The sequence below is a fragment of the Aquila chrysaetos genome, chromosome 6, assembly GCF_900496995.4.
Source record: "Aquila chrysaetos chrysaetos chromosome 6, bAquChr1.4, whole genome shotgun sequence".
Lineage (NCBI taxonomy): Eukaryota > Metazoa > Chordata > Aves > Accipitriformes > Accipitridae > Aquila > Aquila chrysaetos.
In genome coordinates, this window is record NC_044009.1 from 34751853 (window position 1) to 34774482 (window position 22630).

At 33.9% G+C, this 22630-nt stretch overlaps 1 protein-coding gene across 1 annotated transcript in view; it reads right to left on the reverse strand.

Moving 5' to 3' along the window:
- Window positions 1-306: 306 nt before the first annotated feature.
- PSMD14 (proteasome 26S subunit, non-ATPase 14) overlaps window positions 307-22630 on the reverse strand; it is a 48178-nt gene continuing 25854 nt past the window's right edge. Inside the window, exons 8-12 of the mRNA XM_030017941.2 lie at window positions 10191-10298; window positions 6786-6860; window positions 4323-4448; window positions 2940-3002; window positions 307-730 (exon numbers count right to left, since the gene is read on the reverse strand). Of these exons, the coding sequence (XP_029873801.1) occupies window positions 632-730; window positions 2940-3002; window positions 4323-4448; window positions 6786-6860; window positions 10191-10298 (471 nt within the window). The 3' untranslated portion in view covers window positions 307-631. The remainder of the gene's footprint in view (window positions 731-2939; window positions 3003-4322; window positions 4449-6785; window positions 6861-10190; window positions 10299-22630) is intronic.

Sequence of the window (22630 nt, forward strand, 5' to 3'; positions counted from 1 at the left end):
AGTTGTCTTCTGTGGATATTAGGGTTTGAATAATATTGAAAGGGAGCTGGCAGGGGAATTTTCAGCATTTTTGTTTTTGTACATCCTCAGAATTCAGCATGACTACAAATTTTTTTTTTTTTTTTTAATCTCAATGAGAGTATCTGGTAATCAATGGGAGCCAAATTTCATCAGAGAATTTTTGCTGTCCTAGAAATTAATATCTCAGTAGTTTTACAGTGGGTAGAAATAAACCTTTACCAACACTTTTCCTCCACCGTTAATTCCCGCTGTCCTTTCTCAAAAAAGGCCTTCCAGAACTTAAGACAGGTTTGTAAATGTATTTTTATTATGTTGCAACAATCAAAATATATATGTACCACTGATTTTTCCCCCAGATATTAAATGAAAATGTAATACATTTTTGCCCACACTGTGTTCTTGAATGCTTTGGAATCTGTGAAGACCCTGACATAAAGAAACTGAAGCAACTGCACAATTAGAGACTGAAAGGTGTTATAGTGCGGCACTTACATTGCAAATGAAGTCAGATGTCTGTGTTTAATCAAATATAGCCTCAACAGTCTCTGTTTTGTGAGTATTAGAAACAATAAACAAATATACACAGAAAGCATCACAAATAGTAAATCGGTTATTTAAATACAACTGTATCCAACATAGCAGCTAAACACTGGACAATGTTTGAGGTCATCAGCACATCCACATGCTCTTCTAAATGACGTTTGGGGTCCTGAAATACAAAGGATGCCATGAGAGAAATGACTGAAACATGTCTGAAGGACTTCATTTACTTCAGGTCTATTTAAGATGACTGTGAGTTAAGGAACACAGGCCAGTAATACTCCTAAATTTTCCATTCTAACAAGACCTCACAAAAGACTGAATTTCCATGAATAAGATTGTATTAGTCCATACTATCACTCAGAATCTAAGTTGAGGATAAGAAGTAAATTTCTATCCAGCATCTGAAGAATAACCATGACAGCTATGAGTTTCAAGGACAACACACAGTATGTGGAATTTACTATACATCTCACTAAGGCCAATATTTTAATCTTAGTTCTGGTACATTGCAATTTGTTTTCAGATCTTTGTAGAAATGTGTGTTCTAATCTTGTAAAGACTCAAGCATGATCTAACACAGTCTTTGAATAGTTGTGTTGACTGCAAGAAAATTAGCATATTTATACCCATAAAAAATGAAAAAATGCACAATGCTATGTTCAAATGTTCTGAAAAACTGAATGTTAAGCCTGAGCAGTGTTCTGAAAATACACATCCCCACACACTATTACTCAAATGATGTGGGCATTTGTGGGCATCTGCATAGAACAATAAGATTATTTCTGGTTGAAAACCATACTCATGCACTTCTTCAGTTTCAGAACTGAGATTAAATAATTAATCTCCAAATACTGCAAAATTATCAGGCATATTTGAAAGACCCTCTAAACTTTATTGTAGTGTTATTGTAGCATTCTTGTGTGTAAAGAAACTAAAATATGGAAGACAAGCATGTGTGAGATTTTTACCTTTTTTTTAATAGAATTATTGTCAAAATCTAATGAACCCATCTAAGTTTACATAAAATTGTACCAGAAAAATCTTTAAGCTATCCTTCTTAAATAACTAGTTTTCAAAGATCATACAGTTCTCCAATATTCTCTCTGTTCCTAGCAAATTATGCAACCTAATAACATAATATCCCTATTGTGAGCAGCTGTTTGTCTACAAAGCTTTTTATATAAATTGCATAAAAACACCACATGGAAATTACTTAACAACCATTTTGTAATTTAAAGAAAACTTAATTTTATCAGGAAAAAATTTATTTTCTTTTTAAAGAATTGTATCAAAATAGATTTTTTTTCTTCACATATGTGTAATGATTTAAACAACTAGTGAAGCTCTAGTTCTGTTTGAGATCACATCACAACCGTTAAAATACAACCCTTCTTACATGTTTTATTTTATATATGTATTTATGTATGTGTAGGTGTGCATAAACTCCATTGTTCTGAATGCTACAGAAATACATGAGTGACTGAACAACGGTGCAGATGTGTTATGACATAGCTGCTAGAAGCTGACACATAAGAGCAATCCAGAATCCTTTAAATTCTTCTACTGCTAGTAGCAATACAATAAATACTGGTTCTTTAAGGACACAGTGGATATTTTTAAAGCTATTTCTTGTTTCCACTGCCCTTTCTGAATTTGAACACAACCTCTTACAAACTTGTTTTGCTCTCCTTTCCCTCACCAAAGCACCTTTTCTCAACCTTTATGCTGAAATCAAACATAGAAATAGTTTTCCGTTAAGTCTTCTATAAAGACATTATATCCTGACATTGCAAAGGGATAGAATGAATTGAGTGGGTGTTTTCAGTTTCAGCTATGGCACTAAACTGTCTTCCTTTAACAGCAATACAAAGCAACGCAGCTTACTTGCATACATATGTATTGGGGCTAAGCACTGACAGTGTGTTCATGAACTGAGGATAGGGGTGAGCTGGCTCTTTAGCCATGACAATGGATAAACAACACTCCCACATTTTTTCAATTATTACTATTTTTTAAAAGTCTCAACAGTTTTGGCCTCTCTAACAGACTTGGATATCTTTATGCCTCTTCTTGGAAAGAAATTAGAAAAGGAAAAAAAAAACCCAAACCAAAACAAACCTACCAAGTCTCAACACCGCTCCTCAGCATGTAATACAAACGCATGTAGAACACGACTTGCAGATATTCTGCCAATTACCTATAGTCAAAAGCTTTGTTCCTTATACAACAATCTTCAACAAAAATAAATTCATTATTTGGAGCGTAGAGAATATCTTGCACATAGAACTAAAATCACCTACGCACACATAAAAGAATTAATATTTAGAATGAACGAAGCATATCATTCCACCTCACTCTAATTCATCACACCTCACCTGCTTGCCAACATTTTTTATTGCCAGCTGTTCAGGTGTCATCTTATCTTCTTCTTCAACAGCCTGTGAAAGAAACACAGAAAAGGTCAGTGTTTCAGAATTCATTTACTTTTTCCCCAAGCCACAAGATCCTCAAAATATAATTCTCTTTCTCAAAAAAAAAAAAAAAAAAAAAAAAAAAAAAAAAAAAAAAAAAAAAAATCAAACAGCAACACATTTCAGAAAGTCAAAAGGAAAGGTACTTCAGCTTTTCAGCAGACGTAGGTTTAATTACTAAGTGTTAGTGCAAAAGATCAAGGCAAATACTCATGAATGGTTTTATTGTCAGATATTCACAAAACTGTTTTTAAGCAAAAATCTTAAATGAGCGATATCAACAGTTAAAGATAGTTGAAGATAATTAAACTAGTAAAGCAGAACCAAAAATAATGTTACCTAGATTGTTTCAACTACTGGAGGTTTGATCTCAATAAATTTTTATACTGTTTAAAGTCACTTATTTTAATACATTTTTATAATGTTCCTTTGCCTGCAAACATGGTGTCTTTATAAAGTAAATCTACTAACTTAACTAGTGAATGTAATACTGAATTTTGTTTTTAAGCACTTCTAGGAAGTTAAAAAAATAGCACTCATCAAGAATGACTGACATGCTTACTACTGACAGAGTGCTTGTTGAGATCTAGTATTTATAAAAAATATTTCTAAGTCTAAGTGTCAGTATTAAAACAGTACGAATAACTGATTCCTCTTTCTTACAACACCAATAATAATTTTTTTATCTAAAAAGAACATTGAATGGGCTCCAGAAGGTGTTCTAAATACTTACTATCTATCTACTGGAATGATACAGGTAAATAACCTTTATTCTGCTATACTGGTCAAGTAGTCCTTGACTGAAGGAATAAAGAATACAGTCAACTGCTTATTTTGATCTACAGGAATCTTATATTCTCTTCACTAAGTAAAAATACAAAATTAATGTGATTACTCACATTTCAAAGCAAAACGTGTAATTAAACACTTTGCTACTTTAGGGCAAAAAGTCAGGTGGCAAAGCCTGAAAAGCTAATAGCCAACTTCACATAGAAATGATACATAGTTGACTAATAAGAATCACAGTCTCCACAAGGCCATTAAAGCCACACTTGTACCTAATTTAACCCAATGCCAAGAAACTCTTTGCTGAAAACAGATTATACAAATCAAATAACCACTAAGGTCCAAAAGAGTTCCTGCAACAATTGTTTTGTTCTTACAGTCTAGTCCTTTACAAGTCATTCTGAATAAAGCTTGTGATAATCAGCTTCTGAAATTAAGTAATAAATTTCTTCACTTCATAAACACAGCTACAGTTATACTATCATTATGGGATATGAATACCTTGTTATAATTCTTGGCTAATTCTAACATCTCCTTCACTACTGTTTCATTGAGTTTGCAATGTTCACTGTAGTCCTGAAGTGTCAAACCTTCCATCCAACTCTTCTTATGCAAATTTAGCAACATCTGCAAAACAAAACCTCTTCAGAGCATTCATCATAAAATACATTCAAAATACTATGAAGACCTCTTTGACAGAAAAACAATTTTTAATAGTAAGAACGTAATAAAAAATTATTGATCTTACAATGTTTAAATACAGGAAATACAATAATCAACTATTCTGCTAGAGCAGATGACAGATTTTGCATAAATTTTTAAAGATCAAACTTCTTGAACCCTAAATATGAAAATGCGGCATGGAAACCAGGATCGCATTTACTTTGACAGGAATACTTAGGTTTTTCTTACATAATTTTTTATTTTTGCTGTAGGTCAAGAATGCACAATTGCATTGTAGGAGAGCTAACAGAAAGGTGACTATTTTAGCTGCCAAATAAGGAACGGTTGAAGCTTCTGTCCTCTGATGAAGTTGAAAAATATTTTAATGCTTGGGTTAAATGTATGAAGTAGTTATTTAGGCTTCACTGATTGTCCTGAACTGTATGCAAGCAGGTGCCACAGTTGTGATGAAGTGAACTTCAAAAGCAACTAAAGCATGACTTGCATGTGCATCCTCCTACAAAGTAAACAGCCCTAAAAACATGATAAAGTGATGCAGAGTTTTGATGCTGATAAATGCCAGGACTACTAGAAACATCTGAAATGTTTTACTTGACACTCTGATGTCATTCTTGAAAGAGTGAAGGAATAGCTACAATGACAATTTCCTGATTTTCATGAATAAAGAAAGCGTATTTTGTGGCTCTCCTGCACACTTGAGGACTGTAGGGAGGACCCTTTCAGCAGTTTCAGCTTGCCCTCAATTTGCAAACATTTGCTACAGATATCTTTGAGAACCCATAAGCCCTGTAATTGCTATCACCTGAATAAAAGTGCCTGTTTCATCCTAAGTACAGCTTCCAAAGAAACCTAGCTTTGGAACATATGAACTGAGTGGAAAGTTTGTGTCATAATTTGTATTAGCAAGATCTCAGTTACTGACAGAAGGAATTGTAGCCAAACTGCATATGGACACTTTAGCTAGGATATCTGGATTTTAAAATTATGGTTTGGTGTGATGGGCTCCTCATCTAATACGTTAAGCATATACTCTTCTTACTACAGATGGAGATAACAGATCACCACCAGCACGAGGGGGTTTGAGATATGTATGAACCTGCCTTGTGAAAGATGTGTGGAGATAGTTGCTGCCTCACAGATTAAAGTTTCCCTAACTTGGTCAAGATTATTCTCCTACTTGCAAAGGTAATAACTTACATATGTGAAGCCATTAAAGAAAATACACACTTGGAACTTCAGAAAAGGCTGGATTGGCCACACTGTTGTATTTGAATGGAAACAATAACCTCCAGAAGCTTGACGGACACTTCCTGAGAGCTGGTTTTGTTGAATCAGCTACTCTTTTCAGTAACAGTGAGGTCTTGAAAGTCTGATACCATCCTAAAAAGGGTTGTGCATTTCACAAATTCTTTTCAACTCCCTGATTTGCATGCATATTCTTCTGTTAATCAGAACTGGGGTTTTTTTATTACTTCTAGCCCTGTAAGAAGTCAAAATTAAGTGAGAAAACTATTCTGACTATTTAATCATGAACTCCAACTCTGACATCAATTTATAACCCTAACAAGGCCATGAACATACACAGGCATAACTGAGGACAAAATTTGTCTTTTTCAATTTCTGTAGCTGATAAATGAGCTTGCTTGTTTTTTTCTGTTTGTTTTTCTGGTTGAGACTGTCAAGCTAGATTTTACTTGCAACTGAGGAAGTTTGATACAAAAGTAACTGACAATACTTGGTGTCAGTAACTGAACAATATTTTTTCTGTAAATGCAGGACATCACTACTTCCTGATACTCAGTGAAGTTTTGGGGAGCTCCATTCATACCAACTGGAAGCACCTTCTGTCAATGTGATTATAGCCAATAAAACCCCTGAGATTCATTGGTTACATATTTTCCAAAACAGAATTATAGTCTTCTAGCTTCAGAAATTCCAGTCTGTGAAAACCTAAGGCAGCTAGTATATATTTCAGCTTCATCACTGAAAACTTGAAACTTTGCACAAACCTGTTAAATGCAGAGAACAGCATGAGGACTTTCCATAAAGCACGTAGACTGAAATATTGTCAAACTATTTATATGAATATTAGAATGTGGTTTCGGAAGGTTTCATCATCATGACTACACATCTAAGTGCTTTCTGGAAGAGAAGCCATCTACTCCAGAAGAGTTAAAACAACTATTGAAAGTATCAGCAGTTGCAATCAGAATATTGTCACAAATGTTAAATAGTTTCTATAGTGTTTTTTGTCCTCTGAATAAAAGCTAAAACAATTACCTTTTGTTCTAGTTCATTCTTTCTGTAGTTGATGGTGATGGAATAGTAGTGTCTGTTTAGTCCATGAATTAGTGCCTGTAAAATTCAGGGAAAAGTTTGCATAAAAATTACCCACCACTGAAATGAAGAAATATTAGAAGGGAAGAGTTCATTTAAATACAGCCATCTTCAAACATCACTTAAATAAAAGAAAAAACACAAAGAAACAATACACAGAGACTGTAACTAGGTATCAAGTAAATATACCTGTTCCTATTTCTCTTTCAGCATTCGTTAACTGACAGTTATACTTTCTATTTCTAAACCACGGATTTTTTCACACAATAACAGCTATCATAGGAAAAAGTGGTAACTGCCTGCAAACATTTGACCGATACATATGCACAGACATATTTCTCTCAAATCCTTCCTCTCAATAAATTTGGTTATCACTTCTCTTAAAATATAAGGCTCTTGGTTACAAAAAAAAGAAAGTTGGCCATCTATTTATTTGCAACCACTGCCAACATTCCCAAGTTCATTCTCCAAGGTACAATACAAAGACAGAGTAGCTGAAGCAGTGATTAAACACATCAAGTATCAGTTAGACAATGTGCATCAAATTAACCTTGGATATTAAAGCTAATTTTCTTTTTTAACTTTAAATGAAAAAAAGCCTCTCTCATTTATAATTATGCCCTTTGCAAATTTGTCCTTAAACGTGTACATCACAATTTGATCAACTGAGATTAGGTTAAGTGACACCTATATGCATGTATCTTCTATTTTGCTTATGTGCATTACAGAATTTTTTTTTTTTTTTTTACATTTATGACTTAAGGGTGAGTTGGATTAATATTTGGGAGGTGTGGGGGTTAAGAAAATTCTGTGATAAATCCTCATCGCAACTAAAATCATCTCTTTTTCAAATAAAATTTTACATATGAAGTATACATTTAGAAATGAGATATGATAAATCATACATAAAATATGCAGAATTAGTGGTAAATATTTCTTGTGTTTCAATCATTCCACCTATTTATGTTTAAATATATTCTTTACTGCTATGTAGAATGAATGTGTATTTGCATCTTATGCAACTTAATATTTCAGCATTCCAAAATTATCTGTATGAAAGCTGAAAATGTTCTCATACATACATTTTAAACAGATTTCTTTTGCAAACACATATACAAAGATACAAAACTGCTTGAATGGTTACATTTATAAGAACCAGCAGTTACAGATAACCATTGCTTATGCCACTTACTATAATTAAAATCACAAAATACAGGTTTTATCATCAATAAAGTAATTTATGGTTGAAACTATTAGCAGTAAGTAGTTTCCACTGCTATTTTCTTATCCCACTCAAAATGACTGCATATGAGGTTTTGGGGTTTCTGTTTAAACTCAGTTGTAGATATTTAGGGAGTTTTCTAAAGCTCCTGAAATTTGACAAACAACTTTGCCTTCCCCCACTATCCTCTCTCTTTCCTCTCCCCTTCCGAAACCACTCCTTAGAAGAGTAGACAAATGTGAAAGGTAAACAACTGTTCCAATTCAAACCTGAACAGTAGTTGTAGTTTAGCCACTGCAACAGGTTAGATTAAAACCCATAAAACACTTTAAAGCAAAGCTTGTTCTTTGTGTGTTTTGTTTGAAATGGAAACCACCATTCCGACAAGGCTTACAAATTAGATGCACAAAGAGCAAGTAAAAAAGCTGTTGATAAGGGAACACAAGAAAAACCACAAAAAAAGGAACGAAGTCAAGCCACACACTATTCTTATTCCTGAGATTTTAAGGAATGTCTTAAAATCCCTGCTTCTAGCCCAGCTGAAATCAATATTTAAGTTTGCTGCTGAGCTCAACTGGGTCAGAATTTTATTCATGACCTTAGAATAAAAGCAGAACAACACTGCAAGAGTCCTTCCAGTTTTAAGAACAGAGTATCATTTTAAACTATGATTTTTAGCTTAACGGTGACATTTGTAACAGCTCACTGTCAACTTGCAAAAAACCAACACAAACAAAAAATACCCACTCTAGCAACAGAAACCCAGAACTCCCATGGCCAAAATACACCACGCTGTAGTGACAGTGACCTTAAAATAATGAAGTTGAACAATACTACCAGGGTTTACAAGGGAGATCATTACACACGGTCCAGAAAAGCCAGTTAGAAAAGCCCTGAAACATGCAAGCACGGGCTCGCCTATATCCAATCAAGAGTATTAGCTGCTTATTTCATACTCATTATAGTTCACAGTTTTTACCAATTCAAAAATCAGAAGTAAAACACAACAACCTCCTGAAGCAGACACTCTTTAATTGTCTGATTTTTTTTTGGCTAGCATTTTTATAAATAGTAAAGGATTTCAATGCATTAGTAATAAAAAACAACTGATCTTTTGAAAGATAGGGGCATGGTGATCTAGTAACTCCCAAAGGACAGCTCTCTTACAGCAGAAGTTTATCTAGCAAATATTACTTTTATTGTTCAAGTAACGGATCAAAAGAGCAGGAAGTAGGCTTCATAGTTGCAAGTACACATGCCTTTTAGAATGCATAGTAATGGAAAAAAGTTTTCTGGAGAGAAAAAAGGCAAAAACATTGAGGCAGAAGAATGACACAGATAAAAGCATTAATCACTCCAGAGGATACTTGTTTCAGGACAGAAGCTATTTCTCAAAATAAAGGTTTGTTTCACTGAAGTCCAACATTTTTGTCTTACTAGTGAAAGTCAACTTCAGAAATCAAACTCTGAACATTTAAATTTCACAAATGCTTGCAAAGAAATGTAAGACAACATACTCAAAAGAAACATTACATTCGAAGTGAAGCAAACATCCTATTTATCCACTGAATCTCCTATTCCACAATTTCTTCAGCAAATTACTGCATTACATAAAAATCAGAGATTAATTATTTAAGACACAATACAAGGTTAAATCTAGATTACATATTAGGCAAGAACCTATATAAGCATACAGTAGAAAGACAAGATTATTAAGGAAGAGGGAACTTTTTCCATAATTTGCTTCAGAATATTTATCTTTAGGAAAGGTGAGAGGTTAAGAAGCAGCAGTTTTTAAGTTGCAGTACTGAAAACAGTACCTATCTTGCATCACATGGTATGTCATCAATTGTCACTTTTAAAAGTTTGCATTTCCATAAATCTGTACTTCAACCTTTGCAGTACATACTTACACATGCATTCACACTTAGGTCGTTAATTTAGGGCTCAATTTTAAACCCTTCACATATATAACTCCATTGATGAATCACATCAATTATAAATGCATGCAGAAAAATGCTACAGAGAGAACAATAAACAATTTGTAGCTTACTGGTTTTAGGTACCTTTCCCCAAAATTGCTGAATAAATCTTGCAATTTACAGGACTATCAACACTGGGTTTACCTGGATAGATGGCTTGTTTAAGTGACCCAGATTCGAAGTTGTTTGTCTTGGTTCATGTCCCAAGACCATCATATTAGCATTGATCAACCTGAAGGCATCAATAACAACCTGTAAAAACAAGATGTCAAGTCAATTCTTTTTAGACAATGCAACTAATAGTGCCAAGCAACAGTGGACAAGGCACAATCAACTCTCATCTGTTTTTGGCCTTTATCCAGAAAATCATTTAATTATAATATTAATAAAAAAGAGCCTCCTGCTGGCTATGCTATCAGCACACTACACTACCTTGTATTGTAAGGTGACACCAATTATTACCTTTTGCGTGGAGCTGTAATTCTTATATACGTGATATCATCATATAACATTGAATTTTTACGTACGCTTACTCTAAGCTTCAAAGGTATGCATATATTTGTCACCTAAATCTTATCCAATCAAAATGAATGACAGAGAGAGACTAAAACTGAAAGTGAGCACAAGCTAAGGGACTAAGTCTAAAGCCCAGTCCTGTCACATCAATTATACTACCACAATACTTGAAATGACAACAAAATTATAGCCAGCAAGGAACTTGCCCCATGTATTCCCTTCTAGTCAGATGCTTTTTGCTTCTTGTGACTACGAAAGGGTCTATAAACTGTCTGATGGATTAAAAAGTCCTTGTCAGTGTCATGCTCAGGAGTACAAAATAGAGTAAAAGAAAACCAAGGTCATTTATGATTTAAAGGTACACGGTAGGTAGTATTCAGTGCTATTTCATTGCAAATAAAGTAAAACCATCACTGATTTTTATTCTGTCCTGTTCTGAATTTGTCTATGAAAAATCTTTGGAAATACGACTTCATGGCCCCATACAATAAAACCCTCACCCCTATCCAATGCCTCTGTGAGGTGAAACAGAACTGAAAACATACCAACAATACACTCAAACTCAGTCTTACTGGGTACTCTCCATTACAGATTTGTAATTGTAAGATGAGATTTCTCATTTAGGCCCCAGTCTCAACTGGACCAGTGCATGTACAGCCTTGTACATCCACAGAAACAGTACCAGGCATACTTTACAGGCATCGTGTCTGCATATGTTTGAAGAGTTCTTGTAGTTCATTGAACTAAATAGTTTAAATCTCCTTTTAACAGCTTTTCTACAACGTTTTTTATTCCATTCCTCTCCATACTATGGGTTGGACAACAGATGCATTTATATGGCTGCTTTGATATTTTGAGGCATTAGACCTGAACCAAATCTTTTATGTTGAACAAAAAAGAAATCAACCACTGTCACTGCAAGTCTGCAGAGAAAGCAGCATCGAGTCTCCCACCTTGTTCTAGTACTTTCCTCTCCATTTACACAAATATTAATAACTAAATACATATGCAATTTATTAGGAGCACTTTATAAATATTGAGGTTATTCATGTGGAAATAAAATTAATTGGCAAGTATTTATAACAAAGAAAAATTATCAAAGTGTAAAACGGAAAAAGTTTAATAACTTATCACCTGCTGTATTTACTTTTGAGACCCAACTATTTCAGTTGTGTTGAGTGACTCAGTGCCACTAAGGGCTGTTGCCTGGACTCTCTGCTGACTGGCCAGATCCTATGTCAAGTCTTAAAACTGCATGCAGAAAACGTACAAAAAAATCTTCTTTATTAAAAATGTTAGGTTGTGACCCAATTAAAGTCAGTTAACAGTGACAATTTTTTCTGAACAATAATAAAAACAAAACACATTTCAGATTTAATATGCAGCAGAAGCATGCCATCTGATACTAATGCTACAAAAAAGGAATTAAATTTTAAAAAGCGTAATTCTCAAGAAGATCTGAAACAGTTTCCATATATACATTCTTTGTAGTAACAAACAAAATAACTTTTTTTTTTCCTTTTTTATCACTATTAGATTTTTCTTTATCTCAAAACACTTGACAAGCTTTTGTGTATATCTCTCTGTGCTCCATTTCAACCAGATGCTCTAATTTATGCACACCTGGAAATGCCCAACCGTAACAAACAGGCAGTATAAATTTAAAACTCAAGCAAAGCAAAAAAATTCCACACCACAGGTTCTTCAAAGACTAGCTAGATAAGGGGAAAAAAATCCAAGCAAGTAAAAATTTACCCTGAGGAGCAAGAAACATGAACTTGGCAGTATACTATAATCACAAGGAGCTGCTTTATAACTTACTAACAGCCATGCTTCTAGATTTGAATTTAAATGAGAACTTCACTAGCCAATGTTGAGCTTATCGAAGAACAAATGGCATTGTCCAGCATGGATTTGTTTTGGGACTTGAGTCACGTAAAATGAAAAGAAAACCCAATATAAAAAAAAAAAAAGATTAAACGTGGTTTTGATAATAACTTCAACATTTCAGTTGGTGTTCTCAAGGTTATGTTTGGATAAATTTCACATTAAAATATGAGAACTAGCTGCTAAAATATTTGGGTGATACTGAATATTACTCTAGCATCTTAATTCTGACCAGAAGTAATTTTTCTTATGTTTCAGGTACTACCTGTGTGGGAAAGGATTGCCCGCTCTATCTGTCCTCCTGAAGGAATGAAATGCATGTATTTCCTAAGTAGAACAAATATCAATCTAACAGAAAGTGGTATGAAACATTAAATCACAAATATTAAGCTTTAGAAAGGAATAAAAGTCCAATTTCTACCATCTCAGAGGGCTACAAAAAGTACATGTGTGAATGATATTTCTCGTCTCAGTTGCACTGTGACAACCAACGGTAACTAAATACTTTAACTACACTAAGATTAAAGGAATTTGCTGCTATCACTATAGCAACCATCTTAAAGAAACTAACATGCTCAACAACCTGGAGGCTAAATTTAGACCTAATACGCAATAAAAACATAAATACAACAATAAATCCTACATATTCATTTTTATGAAATGTAATAGCTTTTTTCACAGCGAGCACAAACCAGTCCCTCCTTTAGAGGATTATATCAAAATAAATAGACTCACTAATGTCCAGTGTATTAATGAGCAATGGGTGAAGTAGGTGTTAATTATGCCACAGTAAGATTCAAGAAAAAAACCCTGGTGAGCACTTGAAGGTGTGTACAAGCTGAAGTCTCCTCTCTACATTTGTATATTTTGAAGTACAGCATGATGCAATCAGATGACAGCAACATGGTCACCTCGTATTCTACAATGGAAACTTTAGACACAGTATTTTGAACAAAGAACCTCTAAGGATTAATTAAAAGCAGCACAAAAACCTGCTCAGTTATTTTTCTTGTAAGAAGTCAGTATTACTCATCCAAAAATTTTAAGCTTTCATTGTACTTAAATTACCTAATGCAGCGCAGCGTGCACTGTTTTAGTGAAAACTATAGTTTCCAAGCTTCAGGCTAAATTCCCTTTCTGTAAAGACACAAAAAGTTAAACAAAAGTCTGTGCCATTGGGATATTTTCCAGATATACGAAGGTAGATTTATTTTTTTTAAATGCACTTCCATAGTGCAACTCTTTCACCACTCTGACCATTTAATTTTTCCTAGTGTAAGTGTCTTCAGACTTTTCAGAGGTCATTTCTACAGCAGACAGCTTATAACAAAACCATTAGCAGTTTGGCTAGCTTAAGGAAACCTCTTACTTTCCTTTTTTGTTTATTATCACTGCATGAATCTGCAGCATATGAGAGTTTATAATTTCTCAGGCTTGTTAAATTCATGTTAAAGGTCTGTTTTCTTGTTGAATAAATTTTGTTCATATAATGCTGCCTATTTCATATACTGAGTCTTTAATAGCACCTTTGGTCTATGCGCAACTCACAGATCAAAACAGAGGACTAAAATAGGGGTTGATGATGCTATTTACATGTGTGATTCCTGCTGTCTTCTTGTTAGTAGCTTTAATATAATAGAAGACCTTGTCTGTTTTGTAATTAACACATCTTTACTGGAGAGATATTTGGAAGTGATTGCTGTGAATATACTGGTTAGTAAAATAAACACAATCACACACCACTTTCTGTTATCAGACAAATTTGTGAATTGTACACATTATACTCCAGATCAACAAACTGTGATATAACAGCCAAGTAGAAGACACATTTATATAACCCTTTATTTTTCTGAAAATATGTATTCAATCTGACCTTGCAAATATAATTAGCTTGTGGGATGTGTGGATTTCAGTACCATGGATGCTTTACTAATTGCAGCTCTTGGAAAAAGATACTAAATATTTGGAAGCTGCCAATACAAAATAAAAACTGCATCTTTTTGTACATCTGTCTTAGCTTCAAAAAGCATCATAATCTAAAAAACAATAACTATACAGCATTTTTTAATCATTTCTCCAGGGTCAACAACCCACAGTACAGCCCGCGTAATGTATTTTTAGAAAAAAATTTACAATTATCTTCAGTGTACTTTAATAAATTTGAGAATAGCTACAATTAATATGATTCATAGTTATTCACAATCTGAAGACAAGCACTGGACTCCTCAGTTGCTAACTAGATAAAAATCTGGCCTTTTATAGTCTGCACATAGTTATTAAAAATAATGGCTTGATTAAAATTTAGGATGCTTAGTAGCCAGACTTATTTCAGCTGCTTCTGAGAGGGTGAATGCCATATATATATTACCACTTTTTCTAAAACAGGCTTAATAACTTTGTGGGATATTTTTTACAAAAAAAAAAAAAAAATTGATAATTTCAAGAGTACTTTACACACTTGATTCTTAAATCCCTCCAATATCGAATGTACAAACAATATTGAAACAAAACCAGTCCTGTTTTGCAAGACCCACTATATTTTAATGGTAAACTTCAGCTAGAAATAAGTCAGCCTTTTATGTTTAAATTAAAAAAAAATTCTAACATCAGTATTTTTTCCAGTGAAGAATCTATGACATATGGTGACTATCTTTAAAAATGTATTGTGTCCTTAGAATTCAAATAGCAATGTATTGTTTATGCCATATGTTTATGAACAAACATACCAGTGCTTAAAGACAACTCTGTGAAGGATATAATGTGGTTATGCCAGGTGTGGAAAAAGAAGTAATGTCCCATCTAAAATCTCTTTTATCACCTGCAACTGACCTGTTATCAACTGCTTAGTTTGTTTCTAGATTCTTTAAAAATGAAATGGAACATGTGACCTGAGAAGTGCAGCTCGGGTTTATGACCATTTCGTTATTTATGCTGCCATGCACTGTTAGACAACTACAAGTGAAGAACATCTTCTGTCCCCTGTAAGCCCACAACATAAAAAATTCAAAGAAATCTTACTTTTTATGCCATTTCCAATGAAAAGCACTAAGAACTGAAACTGACTCATGCCAAATGCATATCACTGAATTGCTGTGATTGTGAGTTTGAAGTTTGCAACATGGAAATTATTTATAAAATGTCAATTTTAGCTCTGGAAAATATATTCCTAGGAGTATGTGCATTTTCCTTCTCTGTCCTTAGAGAATTGCTTACTTGTGGTCAAATCCGCAGTACAACTTGAACATCCATACTGGGAGGGGAGAGAACTACAGTATAATACATTTATCTTGACAAGTGAGGGCATGCATCCATAACTCCCAAGTAGCAAAGCCACAAGTTTTAAAGCTATATGCCTTAATGAAGATAAATGGACTATTCTACATCCACCATGGCAAAAGGAAATTAAACATTTAATACTTTTCAACAAAAAGTCTTCTTGGAACTTTTTTTGTTTTAAGGACGGACATGAACTGAAGTAACCTGTGTAAATGGTTTAGTAGGTAAACATACATCACTTAATTAAATCACAAGAAGTCCAAAGGACGTTGCATAACAAATTTTTAGAACACCGGCACTGACATTAACAGTTTTGGCATCCCATTTAAAAAAATTAGGAAATAAAATATGCAAAACGTTATTCTGAATATGTGCAACTACTATAAAAAACGTTGTTTTTCAAACAAAATGGTAACAAAACAGTGGTATACTGGCAGTAATGAAACAGTTCAATACTTTGTAGTTTATGGCCAGGTTTAGAAAAACACATTGTGAACTGAAAACACTGAGTGGCCTACACTATAGTGCAGATGCAATTAATCTCTTATAAATGTGATTCTTCAGGGAAAAGAGCATCAATCTTTACTGAATCAACAGGAATCAAACCCAACACAAATGTATCTACTTCCTTATTCTCCAAATCAGGCTCCTATAGACACTCGGTTCTTGCCTAGATCAATTTAAGATGTTTCCATCTCTGATATGCAGGCTACTGCACCAAATGCTCTGTTCAGTCAATGTTAAGCAATCCCACAGTACTGTAAGAGTATTTAAATGCACTAGACATGGTACAAAATGTACAGAAATGTACCCTTGAAATTTCAACCTCTATTTTAGAATTTTTCCCTTTACAATAGAAAAGTGTTAGCAAGTCCAGTTCTAGCAATGGAAGTTGTTCCAGCTATAAAAGATTCTGACATAAAGTTGTAGGTATCACATGTTTTAAAATATATTTTCTTGTAAAGTATTATCTGCATAATAATTCACAATAAAAGACGTCTCCAAAGCAGTAGTGACAATATAGTCAATTTACTGTTTTGTTTAGTTGTTTTTAATTAATACATTCAAGCTGTACCCTAATGACTGTTGAATTCACTTGTGTCTAGGGAAGACTTATTAAGGTAAAGGTTATTAAGACAAATGCACCAAGTAGGGAGGGGGAGTTGGGTATATAAAGAAAATCTTGTTACGTGGCTCCAAGCTACTTAGCATGCTCACAAACTTAATGGGCTATTTTAAATTTCAAATTTCAGGCATTATACTAGTCTCTCCACACATCTCATTTTAAGGATTGCTTTTTTTCTGCCTTCTTAAAAAACAGTCACCATCTCCAATCCTGTGGTTAATTCAAACAAATAAGGGAAAAGGACAGGTTCAAAGGAAAAATGATAGTACTCTGATAAAAGAGTGGAGGTCTGAAAACATCTTTCAGAAAACTAGTGTAACACTTGTTCAGCTGAAGAAAATTGTTTAGGCTAGATGGTAATTCCAACATTCAGAAGAGTAACTGTTAAATCTCTGTCTGCTTTTGTTTCACTCTTAGACTATCAAGTAATTACCAAGTTATAAAACCATTCACATACATATTTGTCTTGATAAGTTGGGAGGATTTGCAATACAAAAAACTGTCTCAGGAAAGGAGTTCAGCTGCCTTTCCCCACATCAGTCACCAAGCTGAGATAGTGTAGTGCATAGAAAATTTAATCTAAACTGGAACATAAAAGTAACAGGAGAGATCAAAACTATTTGCAAATCGCTATTCTTATGGTCAGTGCTCAGCAAAATAACCATCTATTACTCTGAAGAGTTAAAAACTGAAATCAGGAATTAACAAAACCATACTGCTCATATACATAAGTAATCACACAAAGGTTGTCACCTAGATTTAGAAATACCAATGGGCAAAAAAAGAGGAAGAGGAGTGTTTTAAGGAAGAGGTTGCCAGAACAGGTCATCCAGCAAATGAAAAACAAAGCTCTGTTCAACCTTATGATCTATTGGTTTCGTGGTGGCATTTTATCCTATGCCTACATAAATTTTGTCCATTTTGAAAAATGGACAAAATCTTATTAGCACAATAAGAACTAAAAACATGCTGGAATACTACAAAATTTCAAAGTACAGTATTTGAGCCACCACACTTTTACAATAGACATAGAGTGCTTTATCATTCTAAATAGAAATTTGAATATTTAAAGATACTATTTTTCTTTGTTAACAGCTCAAAAGGACTTTGAGACCTGCACCTTGCTCAAGATGACCTTGGCTTTGGACAGACACAACTTCGTTATGGACCTCCAGAAGCAACTCAGCTAAGTTCTCTTTCCAGCTCTTCATTTGTACAAGGAGGATAAACCCAGCACCTCTCTCTCTCTCTCTCCAGAGAATAGCTATTTTAGGACAAATAATACCTTTTTTTCTTTTTAAACACCATACAGTATAACTGTCCCTTTTTGGGGCTTCTAGGAGCATGATAAGAATATTTTTTTTTCACACTTTAAAAATGAGTAAAAGAACAAATGATAAAGTTCATCACATTTGTTACTCCTGTTAAAATAAAATTCTAAAGATCTCATAAATTGAACAAAATGAAGCAATTTACGACTTCCACTGAAAAGAAACTGCTTGAACAAAATGGTTTTAGACTACAGCCCACATACTGGCTACTCTTTGAAGTTTCAAACCTTCCAATTCCAGAAGAGGTTACTTGAACCACAGAACAAGATTCTTCAATGATGTATGTGGCAGGAGACAGTAGTAATAAACTGAAATGAGGAGCTGCTGACTGTACACAAGGGAAAAAAAAAAACCTGCAAGAATAATAAAGTATTGGAACAGGTATTCCCATGAAGCTGTTGCATCTCAAGACTCAAGTGGACAAAACCCTAAGCGAGCTGGTCTGAACTCAATGTTGACAGTGTGCTCTGCACAAAGTTGGACTAGATGACCTCCTGGAATTATTTTGATTTACCTGGCTACCCAAATGTACATGTTTTTTCCTTCTTGTACCCTCTGAATGAGATTAAGATAAGGATAAATTACCATAAAAGAGGTTTTTGCTATGAAAGTGGCAGGATATGGTTTAAGCACAAGATTAAGATGCATAGCGTATTTGTTTTTATCTGTCAGGTGTTTAACATGCAAAGTAGAATTTATGAAACGTTATTGCAAAGACAAGTCTTTTCCTCAGCAAACAATTTAAAAAAGCATTTTTGCCATAAATCAAGAGATCTTCCTGCAAATATTTCTGACAGTGACTTGCTAGGAAAGACTATGGTATAACGGACATGAAATTTTGCTGTATGAATAAGAAATTTTGCTACATATCCTACTAAACACCACAAGCACCAACAAACTTCAGATGTACAAAATGGACTTCTGGAAATTTTTTATTTTACCGATCCTTATGCCAGCAATTATTAATCAAGGGAAACCAATGAACTTCCTCAGAAAACCAAACCATTTTAAATGGTGACTTTTTTATAATAAAGATTTAAGGTTTAAAACAGTTCAAAAAAGAAAACACCACTTTTTTCTTAATTTAACATATATGTGTGCAACACAGTAAGTTAATGCTTGTGGAGTTAAAGATACTATGTTACAGTGGGTTTAGTGTAGTTATATTTTCCTTAAGAGGTGAGGAACAGCTGCTAAGTTAAGGTCCAAAAAAAAATTATTTTTAACATTTGGCAAAGGTATATAGTTCTCTCTACAGACATTTCAAAATGTATGTTGGAAATAAATATGAAATGTCAATATTTAGCTTTATTCCAGATCTTTAATGAAATTACTGCTTCTGTGGAATATTCCAAATATGTATTACAACTTCCATTGCACAGACTGGAAAACTGGAGGGGGTAAAAGAAAGGTTTATTGGTAAGTGCAGGATGAAGCAACAGCTAGCCAGGCTGCTCCACTGGCCATATTTCACCATGTTTACTTTGACTTCATTCATAGAAATCAAATAATAAAAAAAAAAAGCCAAAACACAAAGCTTTTTCTCTCTGGGTTCTGATAACATCGACCTTCAGTTAAAATTCACTGATCTGTTGTGAGTTTATTTTACAGACAGCTAGAACATTATTAGCCCAAAAATGGCAATATACGGTACAGAGTCATGAAAAAGCATACTGTGTGTGCAAGAATATGTATGTAAACTAATAAGATCACTATTTAGAATTATTTGTCCTTCATGTGTCCTATTATATTTATGTAATAATATCCCAGTCCTAAAATGGTCATTAAAGCAGTTGGCATTTAATCCACACATCTATATGAGGGTTTTATTTTTATATAAGGAATTTATATTCCTTTTTATTTTTGCTCATTGGCTTTAAGACAACTTTTTTTTTTTTTTTAACTGATGAGAATTACATGTATTCTTATCTTTAAGCTGCAATCATACACGCTCATCCTACTAGGTGTTTGGAACACATGTATCCAGACAAGGACAGCTAACAAAAGTTAACAAGTTTTCGCTTGCTACCAGTGACAGGGCAAACTGCTTTTTAATGCTTTAGCTAGTCAAGGTGAACCTGAGGCTCCTCATCAGAATTCATTTCAACTTCCCAACACATGAAAATAACCTCTGCCCCGGTTATTCTTCACTAGCACAACCATGACTGCTTCACTGACTATAAGCCATAGCAATTTATATGGGCACGGACCTGCCCTGAGGCAGGTTTAAAATTAGCTAATGTGTTATTTTGGACTTTGTTTTTAAATACATCTAATCTCAGTCAAAACAACACCACATTAAAATCTTCTATGCCACATGTTCACTATAATTTTTTGCCAGACAGTTATGCTAGTAAAAGGTATAATGAGTAATGATCTTGGACTCACATAGCTACATACACGAGCAAAAGCCCACCTGTACAGTGGCTACTACACCAGCATAATTACCTCTGCAAGCAGTTCTTCTTTTGCTGGCACTGAGAAAAACCGGGTACTTCCCTGAAATAGGCTTAGCTCGAGTTGTTTAACATACAAAGAGGCACTGGACACCATAGTAAGGCAGCCATGCACATGAAGCAGTCAAACCTCACCTAAGAAATCCCCTTGAGCTCTAATATATCTGTTCTTCTCTCAGTTCATCTAAAATCAAAATACATTTTAATATAAGCGATCTTGCCGACCAGGATCATAAAAATCATACACATTCCATAGCCCAATCTCACCCCCAAACCCAAGAAATTAGTTAGAAGTAGTACTCTCAATTTGGGGGATTCTCTCTATTTCTAAGCTTTTAAGGATGCACTTGTCAGAAATGTGACAGATGTAAACTTTTTTTTAATGTGAAACCTGAGAATGTAATTTAATCTGACTGTAGCAGCTAGACATGTATGAAAAACAAACATTACAAGACTTCCAGTGATCTCAAATACTGGCAGCAATGCTGTAAGAAGAGCTGTAATTGAGAAACATTTAGATGGACAAAAAATTCCAGAAATGTTTAGATGGACAAAAATTTATTCATATTCAAAATAAATATGCCAAAGATTATTTTCTTGAAGAGAACAAAGATGCTCAAAGATGACATCTGTGTCAAAGAGTGGCAAAAAAATATTTTTCTTTTTTAAAAAAAAAAACCAACCAAAAACCGCCCCAAAAACCAAGCACTTAGTGAGCAAGTGTGGTACAACAGTAGTGTGACTTACTGGGAGGCTTTTCTCCTTAATGGATTTAATACCTAGTGAGGTCTAAATTAATTACTAGTATAGTCCTGAAAATTATATTTTGACAAAATAAAAAGAATCCTATTTCAACATTTCTATTGGAGTGGAAAAATAAGAAAAAGCAAAAGGAAAAAGTTCTAGAAAAAATAAGTCAGGAGTAATTAAATATTCTATTGCATCTTCCCCCCCCCCCCCCAAAAAAAAAACCTACCTAAATTTTCTTCTACTCTTTATGCAATTTAAAAGGGAGCAAAATTGTTTCAGATGTCTAATAGCTTCCAAACAACCAGAAGCTATTAACTTTTCAATTGCCTGTTACATAAACAAATTTGCTATAAAAAAACCAGAATTTAAAAAACCCAACTGAAAATGCAACTGTAGCTTCAGAATATTCTATTATGAAATTAAGGGAACCCGTAGTGGAATTGTTTGGTAGCTTCAGTATGATCTGTCTCACAGGAAATATTATACTACAGCTTTACAGACAATGAACACTTACTTTTTAAATATTTATAAATTTATATTAATATCATCCATATATACCATGACGCATTTCAATAATTATTCTACAATACAATGGGAGTGCATGCTCAAACAAAACACCTCAGCAGTATTTTAAAGCAGTAAACCACCTAGCCAATTTCTGTATGTTCTGTAGTTTTTCTAATCCATTCTCCCTGTGGTTGAGCAAAATCGAATTGCCTCTCACATTTGCAGACAGCTCTGTGAAGGTGATAATAGAGCTGCTCCCTGCTGTCATGAGGCAGGAAATAGGAAAATGGCATATGGGGCTAGAAAGAAATAAAAAGAGAACTAAACAAGAACAAAAGAGATTTCAACAAAGGACAACTATAGCCCAATATGCTTTGCAAGCTAATCTCTTTTCATAATCATTTAACATACTTAATCATTTATCTGTACACTTCTCAAACTCAAATGCTTGATACCAAGTCTTTGTAAAGTTTTATTGCCCAAAACATTTGGAATAGAAATGATACTAAAAGCCATCATACGCAATGCCTATAAATCAATGCCTTCTTAGTACCCACGTTAAGGGGCTGAACCTATTCCAATCTGTTAGTAATTGATCTTAGATTTTGTGGCTAAAATGTAATATCTGAAACAATGTATACTTGAATTATTAGTTGCAAACATGTTGAGTGACACCTAAATAGCAAAATATTAAGGGAGGATTATGACTGGTTATGTGTACTGACAATATCAAAG